Source organism: Bubalus kerabau, chromosome 1 (genome assembly GCF_029407905.1).
Source record: "Bubalus kerabau isolate K-KA32 ecotype Philippines breed swamp buffalo chromosome 1, PCC_UOA_SB_1v2, whole genome shotgun sequence".
Taxonomy (NCBI): domain Eukaryota; kingdom Metazoa; phylum Chordata; class Mammalia; order Artiodactyla; family Bovidae; genus Bubalus; species Bubalus kerabau.
This window is the reverse complement of record NC_073624.1, coordinates 174,693,896-174,716,046: the sequence shown is the minus strand read 5'-3', so window position 1 is coordinate 174,716,046 and position 22,151 is coordinate 174,693,896. Positions and strand designations below refer to the sequence as shown.

The window sequence follows — 22,151 nt, the reverse complement described above, 5'->3', positions numbered from 1 at the left end:
GTTTCTACCAGCTAGATCTGACCTCATCCTGCCACTGCTCAAACACCTTCTGTGGCTCCCCATTGCCCTCGGGAAAGCCACAAAACCCTGCTACACTGGATTGAACAGTGTCTTACAAAATTTCCCATCCACCTGGAAACTCAGAATATGGTCTTATTTGAACATAGAGTCTTTGCAGATGTCATTAAGGTAAGGCTCAGATAAGACAGAGGTAGGAGATAGACTCCAGGTTGAGCATTTACAATGGGCCACCTTTCCATTTGCATTTCCTGAGGCAAGAGACAGATGGACTGCAGTTGAAGAATTTACAATCAGCCGCCTGTTTGCTCTCCAAAATAGAAGTAACAACAGAAACAGGGTAAAAAGCCAGTCTTTGTCTCTTGTAAGCATCTCAAGGAAATAATCATGGCAAGGACAATAACCTTGACAATAACCAACAGGTTATATCAATAACCTCAGATAAGCAGATGACAATCACCTTAATGGCAGAAAATGAAGAGGAATTAAAGAGCCTCTTGATGAAGGTGAAAGAGGAGAGTGAAAAAGCTGGCTTAAGGCTCAACATTCAATAAACTATGATCATGGCATCTGGTCCCATCACTTGATGGCAAATAGATGGGGAAACAGTGGAAACAGTGACAGACTTTACTTTCTTGGGCTCCAAAATCACTGTAGACGGTGACTGTAGCCATGAAATTAAAAGACGCTTGCTCCTTGGAAGAAAAGCTATGACAAACCTAGACAGCGTATTAAAAAGCAGAAATATTACTTTGCCTACAGAAGTATGAATAGTCAAAGCTATTGTTTTTCCAGTAGTCATGTACAGATGTGAGAACTGGACAATAAAAAAGACTGATGCCAAAGAATTGATGCCTTTGAACTGTGGTGCCGAAGAAGACTTGAGAGTCCCTTGGACGGCAAGGAGATCAAACTAGTCCATCCTAAAGGAAATCTACCCTGAATATTCATTGGAAGACTGATGCTGAAACAGAAGCTCCAATACTTTGGCCACCTGATGCTAAGAAAGTCAATTCCTAGGCAGGCGGATAAGAAGTCTTCGGGGTCCCCGAGGAGGAGAAAGGGGTCTGGAATTCTCAAGGAGGAGAAAAGGACAAACGTTTTTTTCTACATTCCTTAGTAAGGATTATATAACAATAATGTATCCTGTTTGAGGACATGTTTCTCCTTCCTGAAAACCTTCTGACTAATCCTGTTATCTTAAAATGTGTATTATGGGAGTGGGTCTAGTAAGATCTTCACAATCTTGAGACATTCTTTTGATTTATTGTAATAACCAATTAAAAAGTATATAATTCCCTTGCTAAGGCTAGGGAATGGAGCACTCTTCATCCCCCTTCTGATGTCTGTGTCAGAAGCGTTCCCTTTTTCACTTTAATAAAACTCTGCTACACAAAAGCTCTTGAGTGGTCAAGCCTGGTCCCTGGTCCCAAAGCTAAATCTTCTTCTTCAGAGATCATTAATCTGACATCGTTCACCATAAGCTATCAATGTGAGGAGCCAACTCATTGGAAAAGACTGTGATGCTGGGAAAGATTGAAGGCAGGAGAAGGGGATGACAGAGGATGGGATGGTTGGATGGCATCACCAACTCAGTGCACAGGGGTTTGAGCAAACTCTGGGAAATGGTGAAGGACAGGGAAGCCTGCTGTGCTGCAGTCCATGGGGTTGCAAAGAGTGGGAGATGACTGAACGACTGAACAACAGCAAAGGACAGAGAGGCAAAACCCTGCCTCTCTTTGTAAAGAGATTAAGGGATAAGGGAGTAAAGGATTAAGGGATCTCCACCTCCCCCTTTTTAGGATAAGGGAGACACTAAGCATGTGCAGAAAGGCTCCTTGGGGTCAAAAGTCAGAGGATAATTCCAAGTTGTAATGAATCTTGCTCCCCCCAGAAGCATTCACTTAGAGATCTGTCTTAGCTAAGGGGTGCATTGCATCCCAGGGAAGGGTCCCGAGACAAATAACCAAGGGAGGGACAAAGCAAGAGACTGGCCTGAGCAAGGACCGTAAGAACTTCCTCCTTATAAAGGATTTAAACTTCCCGAAAGTGCAACTCTCTCTCTGAGCTCACCCGTGTGCCTTTTCACATGTATGTCTTTACTCTTTACCTTCTGCCTCCTCGCCTGAACTCGTTCTGACTAGGCAGGCAAGGACTAGGGAGTCTAGCGCTAACTGCTGGCTCCTGTGGCCCAGTGGTTAGGACTCCCGGTCTGGGAAACTAAGACCTTGCTTCCAGTTACACCTCACTGCTGTTCGCTGCAACCTGCTGTTGAGTGCTGCGCACGTCCGAAATCAAGATCATGTGGGATTAGGGTGAACTCTGAATCCAACGAGTGTGTTTTTATAAGAGGCCGAATTGAAAACCCAGAGGGACATGGGAAAGAAGGATGATGTGAAGATGGGAGCAGAGCTTGGAGAGATGCACCTACAAGCCAAGGATTGCCAGTAGCTGGGATTGACTTCCCTGATGGTCCAGTGGCTAAGACTTCAAGCTCCCAATGCAGGGGGCCTGGGTGTTTGATCCCTGGTCAGGGAACTAGATCCCACATGCTGCAACTAAGGCCCGGTGCAGCCAAAAAAAAAGATTGCCAGTGGCCACCAAAAATTGAGAGAGTCAGGGGATAGAATCTTCCCGAGAGCCTTTCAAAAAGAACCCCTTGCCAATATCTTGATTTCTGGCTTCTAGAACTGGGAGGGTATGTTTCTACTATTTTAAGCCATCCAATCTGTAGCCATTACAGCAGCCTTAGGAAACAAGTATACATGTGAACAGATCACATAGTTAAATACCATTTTTTTCCCCCAAGAGGGTCAAATCATATAATTTCCATCTCAGGATTAAAGGAGGGTGCAAGTGAAAAGAATGGTGAGCGTTGGATCAATAAGTACCCACTGTGATACCTGGGGCTTCCCTGGTGGCTCAGAGGTTAAGGCATCTGCCTGCAATGTGGGAGACCTAGGTTCAATCTCTGGGTCGGGAAGATCCCCTGGAGAAGGAAATGGCAACCCACTCCAGTCAAAAAGATACATGCACCCCAATGTTCATTGTAGAACTGTTTACAATAGTCAGGCTATGGAAGCAACCTAATGTCCATCAACAGAAGAATGGATAAAGAAGATGTGTTACATATATACAATGGAATATTACTTAGCTATACAAAGTAATGAAATTGTGCAATTTGCAGAGATGTGGATGGACCTAGAGACTGTCATACAGAGTTAAGTAAGTCAGAAAGAGAAAAACAAATATTGTATAATATCACTTATATGTGGAATCTAGAAAAATGATGCAGATGAACTTACCCACAAAACAGAGACACAGATGTAGAGAACAAATGTATGGGTACCAAAGAGGGAAGTGAAGGGAGGGTAGGATGAATGGGAAATTGGGATCAACATATACATACATTTATGTATAAAATAGATAACTAACGAGAACCTACTGTATAGCACAGGAAACTCTACTCAATGCTCCATGGTGACCTCAATGGGAAGGAAATCCAAAAAAGAGGGGATATACATATAGCTGAGTCACTTTGCTGTTCAACAGAAATTAACACAACATTGTAAAGCAACTACACCCCAAAATTAAAACAAATATATATATATATCCACCGTGAGGGGATTTCCCTGGTAGTCCAGTGCCTAAGACTCCATGCTTCCACTGCAAGGGGCACAGTTTCAATCCCTAGTCGGGGAGTTAAGGTCTCATGTGCCATGCAGCATAGCCCCCCCCAAAAGAAATCCACTGTGACTCATTCACACATTCATGAGTCGTGTTCACTGATAAGTGGACCTTACATGAGTTTAAGGCTTGAGACATGAGAGACCTGGATTCGAATCTTGAACTTGGCTGCTCCCTCCCTGTCTGAACTAGGCAAAGAGCCAGCTCCCTTGGCCTCAGTTTCCCCACTGTGTATTGTGATGACTCTCCAATTGTTATTAAGTTTCTGGAAGTGTTTGTGTGTCTGCAGCTGTCAGGGAAAAATCCCAAATGAGGGCTGACCTTGGCTTGTCCCTTTTTCTTGTGAGAAAATGCAACGTTGCCTCAGATTTTGCAGGCATCTTATTTATTTACTATTGAGGAGACAACAAGAAGGGTGTCAAAGGCAGGGAACGGGGCACCTGGGGCTCCTCTGAGGTGAGAACATTTGAGAAGAGTATCTGGCATCTCTGCAAAACCAAGGATCCTCCAAGCCAGATTTGGGGTCTGGTGGTATCCCTAGTTGGTCCTCCAGAGGACAGGTGGCCTGGGTGAGGTGGTGAGCACCTTGTCCTAGGAGGTAATCAACAACATCCCCCTAGATGTGGGGTTTCATGGTGCTGTGTGGCATCAGGAGTTCACCAGACTGGACTCCTGTGGGTCTCAGGCTCCCCCAAGGCCACGCCCCAGGAGGATTCAGTGGGGACAGAGGGTCAGCAGGTCTTGTCGGGTGCAGCCGCTGAGGCAGCAGTGGCGGGCAGGGTTGATGGCAGTTGCCCGGCGGTGGTGGTGATGGCGAGAAGCCTGGGGCAGGGGCTGTGGGGCTAGTACCAGCATGGGGTCCCCACTGGCCATCAGCCCATGGAGGAGATGTTGTCCTTCCAGCCACCGTAGGAGCTCACCTGGGAACAGGGAGGAATTCAGCATAGAGGGAGGAACCCCAGAGGACCCCACCCACACTGTCCGCATGGCAGCCAGACATGCATCATGCACACAAATACAAAGTAAGCATTTATTAAGTGCCTGCTCTATACCAGGCCCAGACTGAATCATCCCATCCAGACATGTCCACTCTCGACCCACGCCCACACTCAAGTCCCCAGCTGTGCACACTCCCACATGCCACCTATGGTAAGAAGGCATAGAGGCTTCACAGAGCAGAAGACAGTAAGGGTGGCATGTGACACGTGCATGTATGTACACACTGGACACAGCCACTCGCCCTCGTAGCCCCTCCCAGTTCCCCGACCCCACCGCGTGCATCTCGGCACACCCATCTGGACCCGGGTCACACAGACTCACACGCATAGGACGCCTGTGACAGACGTTGTGCATAATAGCCTCTGCCCCAAGGTCGGGTCTACGGAGAAGAGAGCTAGGCGCTGACCCAGTGCGAGCAATTTAAGGGGGCGCCAGGAACACTCAACAGTCAAGATCACTCCTATTATAACTGAATATTTTACTAGTAAAATTAACACAAAATTCCTGAAGATCAAAATATTGAAGTTGTAAGTAAAGATAGGCTCGGATCTAATCTTGCACTTGTTAAGATTCTACCTCGCTTCGCACTGATTACCTTGCTAGGCAGGGGCTCCTCCCCGCAGACTCGCACACTCCAGAGCAGGAAGCCAGAACATGCATGCAAATCCGTCTGCAGTCACCTGCACCCCTACCCCGCCCCAGAGACCCCAGCACACAGTCCTCGCCCGCCCCCACTCACGGTCGCCGCCAGCCACAGGTCGCCCGTCCTCCGAAGACCAGCGCGGGCCGCCGCACAGCCGCACGAGCGCGCGCACGAAGTGGTGGCCACACAGTTTCTCAGGCGCCTCCTGCGCGGCTGCAGGACGGAGGGCGATCGCAAGGGCCGGGCCCAGCAGCACCAGAGCCCAGGTGAGGGGACGACGGTCCATGGTGGTGAGAGGCACCGGGCTCCAGCAGGGATCCCCCTTATAGGCGCCCGGCCTGCCCCAGCTGGGAGCCTTGGGGCAGGGACAGAGCCTTCCCAAAGGACGACCCAGGGAGGTCAAGGGCAGGGTCAGGGCAAGCCTCGTGGAACCTCTGATAGTTGAGTTTTCTCATTTTTATGATGTGAGTGCCTGACATCCTTTGATTGCCGAGGCATTAGCTTCAACCATGGCTCCCTGATAAATATGACTAAAGAGCCTGACCACCTCTTCCCACATTTGTTTTAGACATCTTGACTTCAGTATCTTACTGGGCCACTGGGCTTTTTTGCTTTGTTTTTGTTTTGTTTGTTCTTCTCTTCTTTGCTTTAATCTCCAACCCCATGTTAAATTCACCAATAAGAGTGAGCCCACAAACCTCTAGGCTCCCGTGCTTGACCCCAACAAAAGCAGGAACCCAGGCCAACGCTGCTTTCTCTATGAGAACCTGGCTCCAAGTGTGCCATGTAATTTATAAATAATAAATCTTTATTTTTTCAAACTTTCCTAATGGTTATTGCTGAAAGGATCTTGCAATCGTAATAAGAACTCCCAGGGCCAGTCTAACCACCACATTGATTATTGATAGGCTGTGTGTGTGCATGCTAAGTCGCTTCAGTGGTGACCAATTCTTTGTGACCCCATGGACTATAGCCCACCAGGGTCCTCTGTCCAAGGGATTCTTCAGGCAAGAATACTGGAGTGGGTTGCTATGCCCTTCTCCAAGGGGTCTTCCTGACCCAGGGATGGAACCCATGTCTCTTATATCTCCTGCATTGGCAGGTGGGCTCTTTACCACTAGCACCACCTGGGAAACCCATTGATAGGCTGAGAGGCGCACAAAATGGCCATGGTCTGTCTTCCTGGGTATATCTTTTCCAGGGAGACCATTGAAGAGTCTTTTTTTTTTTTTTAACTCTTTTAAAGAGGAGAAATAAACTGAGATATAATAATTCCCTGGGATGGTGCTGGTGAGCATCCAACCAGCTGAGACCAAGGACATTCAGAATCTTGTTATCCTTATTACTGTACAAATAAGGAAACTGAGGCTCAGAGAGGGGACCCCATACTTGCCCAAGGTCACAAGAGGCCGGGCCCCGGGGCTGGGAGTGTTTGTTGGTTCCGCCTCCACATCAGGGTTTCTTTGGTTTGGACAGGGGCTGGAGGCCTCTACCAGGTGTCAGTTTTACCAAGGAGGGAAATTAAGGCATGAGGGTTACTCAATCCAGTGCAGGGGAGACCCTGAGCTGAAAGCCCTGTGTTGTAGCCCCCTACCACTTTTCACCAAAGCAGACTTTGACGGTAGGTACAGAGATCTCTGTCTGTCTCTCCCATGCTCCCTGTGTCCTTCTCTGAGTCTCTTTCTGTGTCTCTCTGTCTCTGTCACTCTCCAAATCTTTCCATCAGTCCTGAGGAGCAAACAGAGGGCTGTCTTGGCCCCCAGTAATGTTGGACCCATCTCCATAGCCTAACCGTCCCAATAGGGCCTTGCCCTCTGATCTCCCCCAGAGCAGCCTGTTCCCTCCACCCCCAAGAGCCTGTAATCAGCTCCCCAGGACAGAGCCAAGGCCAGCAGCTGGGGTTTGGGGGAGGGCTTCTGTCCTTGAGGGCCTCACCCTCCTGTCCCTCCTCCCCCAGCATGTCCTGAGGCTCCCAATGTGAGAGACCCCAGGGGTCTCTATCCCCCAACTCTGATCACATTCCTCCCTGGCTCACACGTCCCCAAGAATTCCCATTGCCCAAGTCCAGCAACAAACCATCCTTTCCACTGAACTTCTTTATTCATTCAGTGAACACTCCCAGAGTCCTCTTTGTGCCCATCCCAGCCCAGCTCCCTAAGGAGCCTCCAGGTCAGAGGAGACAGAGGTGGATATAGAGGTACCCTAGCCCTAGAGCTGGAAGTATAGGGCTGAATGGGAGTAGTGGGAGAATCCCAGGGAAGGCTGCAAGGAGGTGATAGCTGGGGTTTTGAGAGATGAATAAGAGTTTTCCAGGGAGGCGAAAGTGGCAGAAAAACCTTGCAGGCAGGTATGAAGGAGTGGTGGGGGCTGAGCCTGCACTAGATGCCTTCCCACAAACTTCCAGAAGTTGACTCTGTGGAGCCCAAGGGCTAACACTATTGCCCATTATACAGAGGGTGGCCCTGAAGCCAGAGAAAGGAAGCAACTCGCCCACCATCACACAGCAAGTAATTGGCAGAACTGTGGGATCCAACACCTGTGCTCCTAACCCCTGTACTCAGCCTTTTCCCTTTGCTATTCCGTTTCCTCTGCCAAGAATGCCTTTCCTTCCTTCAATTGATGAAAAGCTCCTGTTAGGCTCCATTGTTATCAACTGGATGATCCTCTGGTCCAGACAGAAAGGGCGCCAGTATACAGAAGCCCTGGGACACTCAGGTTCAGAGGCTGGGGACCTCAGCCTCTCCTGGTCTCTTACATGGTTCCAAACAGTCCCGCAGGCTCCCCCTCAAAGAGTGGATTTTCAGCCCGGACAGTTGCTCTTGTCCTTGGCTTCCTCCAGCTAAAGAGGGAGAAGGGAATAGAAGCCTGAGATGACATATTTAAAGCTACATAAAGTCTCCTCTGAAAATGAGAACAAGAAGCTGCAGGCCAGACCCTGAGAGGCTGGGAAGATGGAAGGGCCTTAAATGAGGTCCCTTGATTCTGGGGAGTGGGTGGAACTCATTAGACCCCATCATGACATCTGCCTTGAATCTTTCCAAGTTCAAAAAGCCACAAGGCTGCTGTTGCCCTGCAAGCCAGGGTTGCTCCCCCAAGTGCAATGTCAGTTGCCCTATGAGGGGTCTCTGTGAAGCAGGAGGACCAGAGAGGAGCAGGTTCCTGCTCAAGGTCACACAGCAAGTCCATGGAGACCAGAACCTAGAGGTCCATGTGCAGGAGATATGAAAAATGACAGAGAATGGTGTTCTCCCTCTAGACAAGCAGGGAAGGTGAGAATCTCATGCCTCTGGACACTATCCCCGGCTTCCACTCCACAACGCATCCAGCTGGGGGCCCAGGGCACTGAATGATGGCCGGTCTTGAGGGTTAGGTGCCCAGCACAGCTTCATGAGCTCATGAACCTGAGGGGTGGAAAAGAGACAACAGGGTCACATGGGAGTGGTAGAAAGGACATGACTCCTGTTTGCAGTTTTAAAATATAAACTAGACTCCATCCCTCTCTTGCTCCAAAGCTTCCCATGGCTCCCTATGGGTCTTAGAAAAAATTTCATCCCCTCCCGTCTCCCTCCCTCTACCACCACCAGATGGAGGCATCACCTCCTCTGTGTTTCGTGCAGCCACGTCTGCCCCCATCTCATTTTTCAAATACACTAAACTCATTTCCACCTCAGGGCCTTTGTACCTGTTGTGTACTCCACTGAAAATGCTCTCTCCCAGCTTTCCCCTTAGATGGTATCCTCTTCGTCCCTCAGGCACCACCCCCTCTAGGAAGCTGCTCCTGACTATACCTCCCTCATCTCTTTCTAGACACTGATCACCACCAGATTATTCTTGTTAGCTTCTGGTGGTTACAAGAAAGAGGAGTATTATCTGTTCTGACCTCCACTGGGTCCCCAGCACCCAGCACAAAGCCCAGCACCCAGTTAGAGTTCAATAAATGTCTGTGGCCTGAGCAAATTAATTTGTGAGTGACCAACCACATGTCAGACACTTCTACAAAAGCTCTGATGAGAAACTGTAAGAATCATCATTTACTGAGCACCGACTGTATGCTAGGCTCCGAGATGAGCACTGGAGAGGTGTTAGCAAATTGGTCCTCCCCCACCCTATAAGGCATTGTTATTCCCATTTTGGAGATAGGTAAACTGAGGCTCTGAAAGTGTTTGTGCTTTACCATACAGTGAGAGAGCAGCAAAGCAGAGGCCAGAAATCCCCTTCAGCCTCATTCCCTGATCCCTGCTCTCAACCAAGAGATATCTTCGGTGGAGAGTAATTCAGAGGGATCAGCAGCCTTGCCCAAGAGACACCGTGGTGAATCTACAAAGTGGGAAACTGAGGCAGGCCCTCCAGAGCTCACCTCACTAGGACAGGCGGGAGGTGCGGGCAGCCTCTGGCCCTCGGCCAGCAGCTCCAGGAGACGGCAGAGGGCTGGAACATCTCTCTCACATCCCATCATCCGCAGGAACTCCTAGAGCCAAAGGGAAGGGCCCGAGGTGGGGGAGGGGCCGCCCGTTATCGTGGGGGTCAGCCACAGTGGAGGGAGGAAGGAAATCACCCACCCGTGGTAAGGGAAGGAGGCGCTCCTACTGGGAAGGAGGAGTTGTCTGTGATGGATGGGGAAGGGAGCTGCCTGTGTTTGGAGGGGAGGAGCGGGGGGTATCAGTCATGGTGAAAAGAGGTCCTCCTGGAGCATCTAAGGCTGGGACCGGGTGACCCTCAGCACAGAGGACAGGGGTTGACCTGAGGGGGAAGAGGGTATGAGGAACCCAGGGGTGCCAACTCACGGCTGAGGGGCTACAGTTCTTGTCACTGTAGGTGAAGAGCTCGTACAGGACGACCCCGAAGCTCCAGACATCCGACTGGCGCGAGAAGATGTTGTCCGAGAGGGACTCTGGGGCATACCTGGAGGGGGCCAGGGAGGTCTTGGGATGCGACAGTAAGGCAGAGGACAGGAAAGGGCGCAGCCCTGGATTTGGGTAGCTGGTCCCGGTAGGTGACTATGAGAAAGTCAGTCCCAGCCAGTTCTGAGGTCTCAGTTTCCCTGGCTGTGGGATGGGAGATTGCTCCAAAGCTGTGAGGTGCCGGGGCAGAGCCGGGGCGGGGCCAGAGCGGGGCGGGGCTGAGCGGGGGTGCGGAGCAGGGCCAGGGAGGGGCGGAGCCAGAAACAGAAAAGGAGCGTGATGGGGAGGAGCCAGGGCTATGGGTGGCCCTGCGTGGCCACAGCAGGCCCCCTCCCCGCGGGAGGCAGGGCGGGAACCGAAAAGCTCGAGAGGCGGAGCTGCCTGGGTAGTATGGAGGAAGGGTGGGGCTGGGAGGAGGTCCCTACCAGAAGATGGGGCTCTGGCCTGGCTCGCGGACTACGTAGTAGTCTTTGTCGAGAGGCAGCAGCTTGGCCAGGCCGAAGTCGGCGATCTTGACGTGCGTCTCGCTTTCCACCAGGATGTTCCGGGCTGCCAGGTCGCGGTGCAGGCAGCGGCAGGAGCCCAGGTACTCCATGCCCTACGGGCATGCATGGGGTGTGGACCCCCAGGATGACTCCGCAGGGGCCCGAAGTCTGACATGGAATCCAGCAGCAGCCCCAACCCAGATCCCAGGCCTAACCCCACCGATGACCCATCTTGCACTCCAGTCCTCACCTTCTTATTGTTTTGGACCTACTAGAAGTGTTAGTCGCTCAGTCGTGTCCGACTCTGCGACCCCATGGACTGTAGCCCACCAGGCTCCTCTGTCCATGGGATTCTCCAGGCAAGAATACTGGAGTGGGTGGCCATGCCCTCCTCCAGGGGATCTTCCCGATCCAGGGATGGAACCCAGGTCTCCCGCACTGCAGGCAGATTCTTTACCGTTTGAGCCACAAGAGAAGTCCCCGACCTTAGCCCTAACTCAACCGTATTTCCAACCTAACCTGGTCCCCAAACTTCAACCCTCAGCCTTCCTGGCGAATCCATGCAGACCCCGCCCATCAAGCCAGCTCTGTGGACGCGGCAGGTCCACGGTCACCCCGCTCTCCTCCGCCCCGCACCTTGCAGATCTGTGAGGCGTAGAGGAGCAGGCGGCCAGCGTCGAGGCGGGCGCGGTGCCGCTGCAGGAAGTCGCGCAGGCAGCCACTGGGCAGATACTCCATGACCAACCGCAGGCTCTGGCGGCCTAGGGGTGGCGGGGGAGGCAGGGAGGAGTCACCACAGGGCCTGACTTGGTCTCCTTCCCTTCCCCATTCTTCTTCCCCGATCAGAGTGGGACCTTGTGTCCCCTCCGGGCCTCAATATTGCTTTCTATAAAATGGGAACGGCCACAGTGACACGTATCGCTAATCTATTTGAGTACTTTCTATAATATACATTAATTCTTTTTAACCTCATAACGACCTGTTTTTTTCAGGTGGGAAAACTGCGATGCCGAGGTAGTCTTAGGCTTCCCCAGTGGCTCCGCAGTAAAGAATCAGCCTGCAATGCAGGAGACTTGCAGGAGATACCGGTTTGATCCCTGAATGGGGAAGATCCCCTGGAGTAGGAAATGGCAACCCATTCTGGCATTCTTGCCTGGAGAGTCCCACGGACAGAGGAGCCTGGTGGGCTACAGTCCAGGAGGGGGGGTCACAAATGAGTCGGACAGGACTGAGTGACTAAACAACAAGGCAGATCTGGATGAACAAGATCAGTCAGTAGCGCCCCTGCTGGTGTTCTCAGACCACCTACAATGGTCGTGCAGAAGGATGAGGGTGTGTAATTTGAAGAGCGGTTCACCTGGGCCATAGCTGACACCCCGGTACTTGACAATGAAGTCACTGTGGAGGGCTTTGAGGATCTGGATCTCCCGCTGGAAGTCCCTCTGCTGTTCTGGCCCACTATGCTGCAACTGCTTCACGGCCACCAGGGCCCCTGTGTTGTCGCCCAGCGGGTCATAGCGGCACAGTTCCACGCTGCCAAAGTTGCCCTGGGGGACAATGGGGCTGGTGTTCACATGCATGAGTGCTCCCCCACCCACCCCAGCCTAACCCACCTCACCTTGCCCAGCTGTGAGATGTATTTGAGGTGTCTCTCTTCAAAGATGGTAGGGTCCTGGCAGGCGTAGAGCTGGGTGCCATTCCAGAGCCCGTCACGGGGTGCCAGGGTGCCAGGTGTGGGGTCTGAGAGGAGCTCATAATCTGGGGGGCACAGGCAGTGAGTGAGGAGTGTATTGGGCCCTGGGCCCCCGCTCCTAAGCTAACTTGCTGTGTGACCTCCATCTGAATGCTTACCCTCTCTGTGCATTATGGCAGGGCCACTGCAAGCCATGAGGTACTTTGTAGGGCTGGGAAAAGGTGCCTCTTGGCAAAGGCAGCCCTCTCATGCAGTGCACAGGCTGTGCACAGACAGAAAGGCATTTCCCAGACTTCACTGCCATGGGTGACAGGGGAGAGACATGTACTGGAAGCTCCTTTAGACCTGGCCCATGAAAACCTAGAGTGGGACCCTCGATACTCTCTCTCCTGTTTGCAGAGGATCCAATAGGGGCCTAAGGCCATAGGATGGGTGGAACCACAAAGGGAGAGTTTCTTGCTGACTTGGACACCCTCACTGAATGAGAGCCAAACATCCATTGAATGTGGCTTTGAAGTGAGGGGCTTGTTTGTTACAATAGCTGTTGAAGCTCATGCTGACTGTTAGAGTCATCAACCATTCCAACCTTGCCTGGCACGCAGGGCCACATGCAAATCTCACTCTTCTACTGGGTCCAATATGACATCCCAGCCCTGCCCACCCTGCCTGGCTCAGGTGGGCACCTGAAGTGATGAGGCTGTTCAGGTCACGGATGACGGCGCGGAAAGAGGGCCTCTGGCCTGGCTCATAGGCCATGCACTGTTGGATCAGCAGGGCCAGCTCCATCCACTTAGGGGCAGGCAACTGCTGCCGTTCCTGGTAAAACTGGAGCTTCTAAAGGCAGGATGAAGGGCTGGTTACCCCCAGTGAACCCTCAGAGGTACCCCCTAGACCCACCCATCCTCCCCAAGCGACTTCATTCTACCCTTCTGCCAAATGAGAGCTCTAGAAGCCAATGCTGGTGCTCTGACCTTGGCAGGCTCCAGGGTGCTGATGGGCACTGTGACACCACTGAACACCTCCCAGACTGTGGCTCCAAAGCCCCACTTGTCAGCTTCCAAGCCAAGTGTTCGGGCCTCCTGGAGACATTCAGGGGCCACCCAGGGGATCCTGTCAGTGAGCACTGGTGCAGGAGGCAAGGATGGGATCAGGGATCTGCTTTCTTGCCCCACTAGGTCCCTCCCTCCTTCATCCCTCAGCACTTACTCTCCAGGCTTAGCACCGTGGGGCTGACACCCGGGTCACTTAGCTTGATGAAAGGCAGGTTCCCATCAGTCCCCTCACGAGCCAAGAGCACCTTCCGGGCTGAGACATTGCCATGAGGGAGACCTTTGTCTTCCTAAGTGGATCAAGCACAGGGAAATGCCGGGGGTGGGGTGGGGATGAATGAATATGCTGGTTGGCGAACTCCTACACATCCTTCAAAGCCCACCTGATACTGCTCAGACCATACTTCAACATCTTTCCTAGACTACTGGCAATACACCTCCTGTGTCCCTCCTCTTCTTAAACATTGCTCCTTCATCCCATGGCTCCTTACTCCCTTCAGGATAAAGTCAAAGGTCCTCAGACTGGCACTCAAGGCCCTTTGAAATCCAACTCTTGGTCACTCTTCCCATGGGCTTCTTTCTCCCACATCTCCACTATGGTCTCCTGCCAGATGAACAGACCTGATACACTCCTGGACAAGCAACACATCTAAGGTGCAGCCTTTGCCCAGGCTTTTCTCTCAGCCTGACATGCCCTCCTTCCTTTTTTTTCTTAATGAACTTCTACTCAGTCTCCAAGGCTTCAACTTTAATGTTCCTTCTTCTGGGGAAGCCTCCCCCCGGGGCCAGCCTTGTTGCTCACCAGTCCCCTCAACTTCCATGAATGGTCAGCTGTCTCCTTCTGCTCTTACACCTCTGAGCCTGTATGTATGCTGTTCGCTCAGTCTCAAATGCCCTCCACTTGCCCTCCACCCTTGCCAAACTCCTATCCATACGACAGAGCCCACTCTCAAAGCCCCGTCCACTCTGTGAATGGAGGATGGAGCAGGCCGAGGAGCACTCACCAGATAGTTGAGGGCATAGGCCAGCTGTTTGATCACCTGTAGCTTCCAGCTGGCTGGCACTAGGTGGCCACACTTGCGTAGATATGTGTCCAGTGCTCCCAGGCGTACAAATTCCTGAACCATGATACCTAATGGAAGTAGGAAGGGGCAGGGTTGGGAGGTAGGACTGTATTGTATTCAACAGGCTCTGCCCCCAACCCCACCTTCAAGGGTCGCTTGAACTCTCAGCTCTGACTTTTCCCTCCCCTATTCCTCCATCCTTACCCTATTCACCTCTCTGCTTCCCCACTTCGCATCTCAGAACCATTTGCCTGTAATGCCTGGAAGGTGTTGCGTTCTCTCCATGACTCACTCCCAACCCTTTCCAAGTTCTGTGTTTCTGACTGGAACACCCCTCTTCTCTCACTTCCCTAATGTCTATTTATTCTCGCCTTTCCAGCTTAGAATGCATCCTTACCTACTCAGAATCACTGCTTGACCTCCAAGCTGGGTTAGCAGCCTCTGATCACCCACAATGACCTGTGCTGCCCTGCCACACCCCATCGTTTATCATCCTGCTCAGCCTGTCATGTTCTATGCTATGCACCCAGCTCCTGGCACATGTTGGGCTCCCAATAAACAGCTGCTGAGTGGAACTGATGGAAACAAGGCTTGGAGAGGGAGCATGGACCTTGCAAAGCTGCAGAGATGGTACACAATAGATCAGAACCCAGGTCTGCCTGACTTGAGATAATTCTGGGGGCTTAAGTATTGGGGGGAGCCTGGAGCTGCTTATTCAAAGAGTGATGATGGAGGGACATGAGTACAAGATGATAAGCCCTGGTGGAATGGAGCCCCAGCCAGGGCAGGCTCTGCTATTGCTGCTGTAGGTGGGCCCAGTGAGGAAGGGCAGAGATGGGGAGTGTCTCTCACTGTCTCCAGCCATGCACACGCCGTGGAGCAATACGAGATGCTGGTATGACACTTGGCTCATCAAGCTCGCTGCTTCCAGGAATGACTGGGGGGGAAGAATGGAGAGAACATGTATGGGTTTCTTCCACTCCTGGGTCAAACCAATGAACCCCAAACTTGCTGCTCACAAACTTGCCTCAGGAAACCTGGCCGCCAGCTTCCTTTGGCCTTGGAGTCCACCATTAATGCACACAGCACTCTGTATCATGATTTTTTTGATGGAGGCAGGAAGTCCCCACTGTAGTCTACCTTGAGTCACTCACCATTTGGCTCAAACCTTCCTCTGTGTTGCCCAGCCGCTGAAGATGCCTCCGTCCGCATCATTCCTCTCTTCTCCTTTGCTCATTCCTCTCTGACCCACTGTTCTCCTTGCTATTCCTTAAACATGCCAGACTTGGCCCTGCCTTAGGACCTTTGCATGGGCTCTTCCCTCTGTCTGGTATACTCTGCCTGTTTGCATCTAAATTCCCCACCCTTCTATATTTCATGGAGATGCTGTGGCTACATTTCTGTTATTTTAAGACCCTGTGTGTATTCTCTTTGTTTTGGTTTTGGGTTTCTTTTCTGTTTTTGTTTGTTCGTTTGTTTGTTGTTTTGGCTGCACTGCAGCATGCAGGATCTTCCCCAACCAGAGATCGAAGCTGCACCTGCTGCTGTGGGAGCATGGAGTTTTAACCACTGGACCACCAGAGAAGTCCGACCCTGTGTGTTTTTAAATTTCTATGAATCCAAAACCCCCTCTTCAGCTAGGCCCTAACCCAGAAGGTTTGGTCCAACCCTGCTCACCTCCATGCAATTCTTGTGCTTGGCATCCATCACTTTGAGCAGTACCTCTGTCTCTCGGGCCTCCCCATCCACAGTCTCATGGTGACAGCCCCGATAAATCTTGGTGAAGGACCCGTGACCTAGGTTCTCATGCTGGAGAGTGAGGAGGCAACATGAAAGGCCAGTAACAGGGCTCCCATGGGACCCTGTCCCTTAGCCCTGGCCCAAGTAAGGCACAGGTAATGGATCAATTTTAAAGATGATGAAACAGAGACACAAAGAGGTTATATCACACGACTGAGGCCACACAGCAGAGATGGATGCAGACCTGGTCTCTGGATCCCACCTGAAGTATGTTTCCCCCATTTCCTGGGGCCCCTTACCCACTGCAGGCTGTCAGCAGGGATCTTGTGAAACGTCATCTGACTCAGCTGGCACTGGAATTGGGGCTGAACAGGGGATGATGTGGGTGGGTTGCAGCCTCTCCGGACCACAATCAGATTGGACTTTTCTACGGGGAGTGGAAGGAGGAAGAAAACTAGAGGTCAAAGGTGAAAGGTCCTCAAAGGATTGGTCACTCCCTGTCTCAGTGTGCGGACGTCCTTGGTGGCTCAGATGATAAAGAATCTGCCTGCAGTGAGGGAGATCCGGGTTTGATCTCTGGGTCAGAAAGATCCCCTGGAGAAGGGAATGGCAACCCATTCCGGTATTCTTGCCTGGAGAATGGACAGGGGAGCCTGGTGGGCTACAGTCCGCGGAGTCACAAAGAGCCAGACTGAGTCACAAAGAGCCACAACTGAGTGACATACGCTAAACTGTCTCAGCATGGGGTCTTCTGCAGAAGCCAGGACTAAGATGAGGGTTCCAGGGCACACGGCTTATTTGAAAGGAAACTCCAGGAAGTCCCAGTGAGGGGAGGGAGAGTGAGAACAAGATGGAAGGAACCCTGCAAGTGGTACAAATGAGCAGGTGATGCTGTGGGCAGCCTGGTCTCAAGTCCTACTAGGGATTCTGGGAAAATCTGGAGAACTCACACCTCAAAGCTGCCCCATCCCAGGGGTCTGTCTGAGAGCAAAATTCACCCAGAGCAAGAGGCAAGAGATGAACAGAGGCTAAGTGCTAGTAACATCACTCAGATCCAGCTGTGCCTGGATTCAGCCACCCCTGGAAGCAGCCTGTATCCCACAAGCCCTAGATCACCTTTTTTCCCTCCTAGACTACTTTGACCAGCAGTCTTTGTCACTTGCCACTCAAGAGCTGGAACAGACACAGAAAGGCAGGGTCCCAGATTGCCTATTCAGCTTGGGGGAGAAAGCAGGCTCACCTTTAGGTCTGGGGTTGCAGCAGAAGGTGAGGTACAGCTCAACCCCATCCACGTGCAACCCACCATTCCAACAAGCTGCCAGAAGCTCTCGAAGACTGCTGTGGGAACGGCCAAGGCCAGCCAGGGAGAAGGTTCCTGTGGGGTCGCACCGGATGAGGCAGCCCTTATAATCCGGCCCCAGGGGGGTCTGCAAAGAGGAGTGAGTGGTTTCTGAGTGGAAGTGGGAGGCACTCTTCCCCTCAAATCTCCAAGTTTTTGCATATTCTATTCCCTCCACTGGGAATGCCTTTTCCCTCCCCTTCTTCAGGAAGCCATGCTGACTCATATTTCAGTTCTCAGCTCAAATATTATCTCCTCCAGGAAGCCCTCCTTGCCCTCCTGGCCCCTGGAGGTAGACTGACCAGGACACAAACAGTTAGGAGGTAGCTGTCGAAATCCTGGGGACTGCGGCGGAGGACGTAGGAGCCAGGAAGTGAGCCCCCAGTCTTGAGTTTGTTGATGGCAAAATCCAGGCTGTGGGGAAAGGTGGAAGAGAACTGAGAGTCGAAGATGGTGAGAAACAGATGGAGGTAGAGAAACCAAACTAAACCTGAGCTCTAATCTTGGTTTCTCTGAAGCCCTGGGAACCTCACCAGGTAACATTCCCTCACTCACTCCCATTTGTAAAATGAACCGAAAGCTGGGCTTCTGCCTAGGGGATTAAAGAGGAAACCGCAGGTGAAACTCCACACCTGGGCACCTCGAGCATCCCCAGGAAACGGCTCTGGGACCTCAAGGAGCCAACGGGAGGGAAGCGGCTGCAGAAATCAGACTGCAGACTCACTGAGCGCCAGCTATGCACCTGGTGCTGTTGAAGGGCTCCTGAGAGGCAAGGACACCGAGGCACCGAGAAAGGGAGTGCCAAAGATTTGGTCCCCAGTGAGTCCTTACGTGATGGGGCCATGGCACTGCTCAGCCACCTCGTCCAGCAGCCGCGGCGGCGCCACCTCCTTGCAGAAGTAGTGCCTCGAGTCCGTGGTCAGCCGGAAGTAGCCATCCACGAGCGCCACGAAGGACAACGCTGCGGGAAGCCCCGGGAACTCGGCCTCCTGTGAGGACCGGTGTCAGGGCACGCCGCGGTCCGAGGGTGACAATCCCGCGTCCCCGCCGTCAGGGACGGGGAAGGCAGGAGGGGAGGGGGTTCCAGCACCCACCAGGATCTGATTGTCTGTCCTGGTGATGGTGACCAAGCGGTGCTCGGCAGCCGGGCCAATGCACGGCGCCTGCTTGATGCTGATATCCACGATTTCTGGAAAGTCGCAGAAGGGCTGGAGGACCTGTGAAGAAGGGGGAGGGCTGACGCTAGGGATCCCGCCCCCTCCGCGCCCCAAGTCCTTTTTTGGAAGCCGGGACCCCATCAGTCCACACTCACGAGACCCTCTCCTCCCAGCCTCACCGAGTCCCATCCCTCTCCCGTCAAGCCCCCACCAAGCCCCGCCTCCTTCTGTCCACACCACCCCTCTCAACTCCCTCCCCTGCGCATCCCAAATATCCGCCCCCTCACCTCTGCCAAACCCCGAGTCCTTCTCTCGGCCGGTCCCCTACCCCGCCCCGAGTCCCTCCCTCACTTAACTCCACTTTATCTCCTGGTGTCTCTTAGTCCAGTTCGGAGCCTCACCCACCCCGAGTCCTGCCTCTTCGCTCCACCTGCTGTTAGCCCCATTCTGAGCCCCGCACACCCTACTAGACCCTCCCTCTACGTCCCGCCCTTTTCATCTCCGCTTCCTCGCTCAGCCCTACCCACACCTCACTCAGCTGGGCGCTAGCCCCTCCGTCCCAAGCACCCTCACTGCCTCACCTCTCCCTCGGCCCCGCCCCCAATCCCCGCCCACAACCCTGCCCCTCCCCTTGGCCCCGCCCTTGGCCCCGCCACACACCTCGTGTTCTCCTGGGCTCCAGGCGATGCCACTGCCACCAGCCACACGGAGCAGCCCCGGCGTATCCTGACCACCAGCAGCGCCGGGGAGACCCACGCGGAAGGTCTCGGCGGCCCTGTCTGGATCCAGCCTCTCGAGGTCCATGATGTACTTGACCATGAGTGAGTGCCTGTCAGCCTGGCAGGCCGCCACGCCGCGCAAGGCCCGGCGCACTGTCCTTCGGATGCGCCTCCGAGTCACGAAGCTCAAACCCTGGATCAGGTCGCGTAGGCCAGGGGGCAGGCAGACCTTGTAGCTGCAAGTGGGCGGAGTGGGGCCCTCAGTATGGGGCGGGGTCTCCGCCAGGGAGGACCGAGGCGGCACATCAACCCAGCCTCTAGGTGAAAGGTTGGAGTGTGGCCTCAGTAGGGGGCCACACAACACACACAGAAACACACTCGGGGACAGGCATGGGAGTAGGGAGGGCCTCCATGGGAAGGGCCATTGGGGTCCATGAGACAGACAGGGACATAGTCCTTTTAGCTGCCTGAGGTCTGGCTATGGAGTCTCAAGGGGGCTGGGTTCAAGGAGAGGGGTTGGGTCCCATGAACACACTGTAGGCTTGTAGGTGGGGATCCGGACTCATGATGCCCTGGTGGAGCCATGTTGGCTCGCTCCCAGGTAGAGGCTGGGCGCCACAGCCTGGAAGCCCTCACCTGACCGTCTTCAGCAACTCCTCGGGCCGCTGAGCCTGCTCGAGGGCCATCCGGGCCAGGTCCAGAACAGCCAAGCTGAGACACTCACCCTGTTCCTTGAGGCTGAGGCCTACCCGGAGGCGGCCGCTCACCAGGTCATGGCGGTGCTAGGAGCCGGTCACAGCCCAACCATAAGCCCTGATGTCTTCAATAGACCCCCATCCCTGACCGACCTTCACCCTGGGGCTGCCACTCTGAGCCCCGCCCACCCAACTAGCCCCTCCCTCTTCATGCCGCCCAATTCATTCCCACCTCCTCCCTCAGCCCTACTTAAAGGAGAGTCAGCCAAGGCTGCCCAAACATGAGCCCTGACATTGCCCTGGCTACCCCCACCCCTGAGCTGATCTCCATGCAGACACCTACCTGAGCAAAGAGGTGCTCCAGGACTGGCAGATCCAAGATGGCGCTGGTCAAGTCCTTTCGTAGCCCAAATCGGTGGCACTTCTCTAGTCCAAACCAGTTAGGGAAGTAAAAGCTGTGGGGGGAGGGGGGAGAACCCTGGAGTAGGGGATATGATGAGGAGGGGACTGTGCCAAGACCTCACACAGCCCAGGTTATACCCTCGACTTGCTGTGTGATGTTGGACAAGTGAACCACCCTTTCTGACATTTCTCATCTGTGAAATGAGCAGTGCTCATGCCCTCCCTTGGGGCACCGACCAGAAGGTGCAGGGAGATGATGATCCAAGGGTTACTGTGGTTTTAAACTCCCATTTCCCAAGCCCTCAGCAAAAGGCATGCCCTCCCGGGATCATTTAACCCACATTTGGGGGGGGGGGCGGCGGGGAGACACTTCCTACCGGAGCCTGTAGACGAGGACCTGGGTACCCGTGTCCTCCACGGAGAAGATGTGGCTCGGGGGGAACCAGCAGGACAGGTCTTCCAAAGCCAGAGCAAAGAGGGAGTGGTACACGGGCAGGATGCCTGAGGGGACGGTCATATCAGTTCCCTCTCAAATCTCCCCACCTGCCCCCTGCAGGGCTGCCATGTTATCCTCGTGCAGCCCCACAGGCTCTTTCTCACCTTCAGCTCTGACATCATGTCCCACCCCTGCTGGCACCCATTCCAGGGCTCCTCAGTGCCCTGAGGAGAAAAGCCATGGACTCAGCCTGCTTCTCAGGGCTCCCTGCCTCTCTCTCCAGAGCATCTCTTTCTACCTAACAGCTTACCTCGAGGGATGACCATCTGTTTCTTCTCATAGACTATCATGCCTCTGAGTCTATGCACATGCTGTTCCCTACGAACCCTCCTCCCTTACCAAACTCCTACTCATCCCTCAAAGCCCCAGATCCAGTGCTGACTCTGCTTGACAGCTATTCCAGCTCCCAATCTCTGTTCCACACAACCCTAACCCTTCTTCTGACCAAGCCTTCTAGGGACTCACTTACCACTGGCCTTAGCAGCGCAAACACACAGGTCTTCAGCTGAGTGGTCCCCAAAGGAGAAGGACAGGCACTGTGGGGGTCCAGGGCCCCGAGGGGGCAGCAGCACGTGCAGGGCACCAGCCTCTGAAGAGGAGAGGCTGCAGGAGCGCTGAGAAATCAGGGGTGTCTCCTCACTTGGAGGTGCCATGAGTGCAGCCTGCCTGAACACAGAAAAAGGTAGCCCCTCAGTTGTGATCACAGCACAAGGTTGCAGATCTCCTGAGGTAGGAGTTGGGGGGGTGAAAGAAATATGACTGAGTGAGGTAGGGATGAAGCCAGAGAAATAAGGAGGAGAGAGGGACAGAAAGAGAAGGGCAGACACGGACAAAGGCAGGGAGAGGGAGCCGAGTGTGCAAGGTGGGTGAGGAGCCATATCACTCCCAGTGAGGGCTGTGCTGGGAAGCTGGAAGACATTCACACAAATTTGTGTGTGAATTCACACACTTCAGACTCATGGTGCCCAGGGCAAACACCTCTAGTCAACCTCCAGCCTCCATACGCACCCACTCTCCAATCCCTTCTCCAGACAGGCATGATCAATCAATCACAGATATAGGGA

At 53.4% G+C, this 22,151-nt stretch overlaps 2 protein-coding genes across 2 annotated transcripts; both read right to left on the bottom strand.

Moving 5' to 3' along the window:
- Positions 1–4,105: 4,105 nt before the first annotated feature.
- INSL3 (insulin like 3) lies at positions 4,106–7,360 on the bottom strand. Its single transcript, XM_055566487.1, has 2 exons — positions 5,444–7,360; positions 4,106–4,625 (listed from the first exon to the last, which is right to left on the bottom strand). Exons 1-2 carry the CDS (start codon positions 5,631–5,633, stop codon positions 4,420–4,422), a joined length of 396 nt encoding a protein of 131 aa, XP_055422462.1. The 5' UTR covers positions 5,634–7,360; the 3' UTR covers positions 4,106–4,419.
- A 1,265-nt stretch (positions 7,361–8,625) lies between these two features.
- JAK3 (Janus kinase 3) lies at positions 8,626–21,827 on the bottom strand. Its single transcript, XM_055591019.1, is given in 23 exon segments — positions 8,626–8,748; positions 9,705–9,815; positions 10,132–10,249; positions 10,674–10,846; positions 11,370–11,494; positions 12,091–12,280; positions 12,352–12,491; positions 13,110–13,260; positions 13,398–13,549; positions 13,633–13,765; positions 14,480–14,607; positions 15,392–15,476; positions 16,217–16,348; positions 16,579–16,706; positions 17,520–17,706; positions 17,921–18,032; positions 18,450–18,607; positions 18,713–18,835; positions 19,436–19,730; positions 20,131–20,276; positions 20,533–20,644; positions 20,969–21,092; positions 21,557–21,827. Coding segments are annotated over 23 exon segments (3,330 nt in total). The 5' UTR covers positions 21,741–21,827.
- Positions 21,828–22,151: the final 324 nt, after the last annotated feature.

Coding starts and splice junctions, on each gene's coding strand:
- INSL3 (XM_055566487.1), bottom strand. CDS start 5,633: ATGGACCGTCGTCCCCTCACCTGGGCTCTGGTGCTGCTGGGCCCGGCC. Junction 4,626..5,443: donor ACCTGTGGCTGGCGGCGACC/GTGAGTGGGGGC, acceptor CCCTGTTCCCAG/GTGAGCTCCTACGGTGGCTG.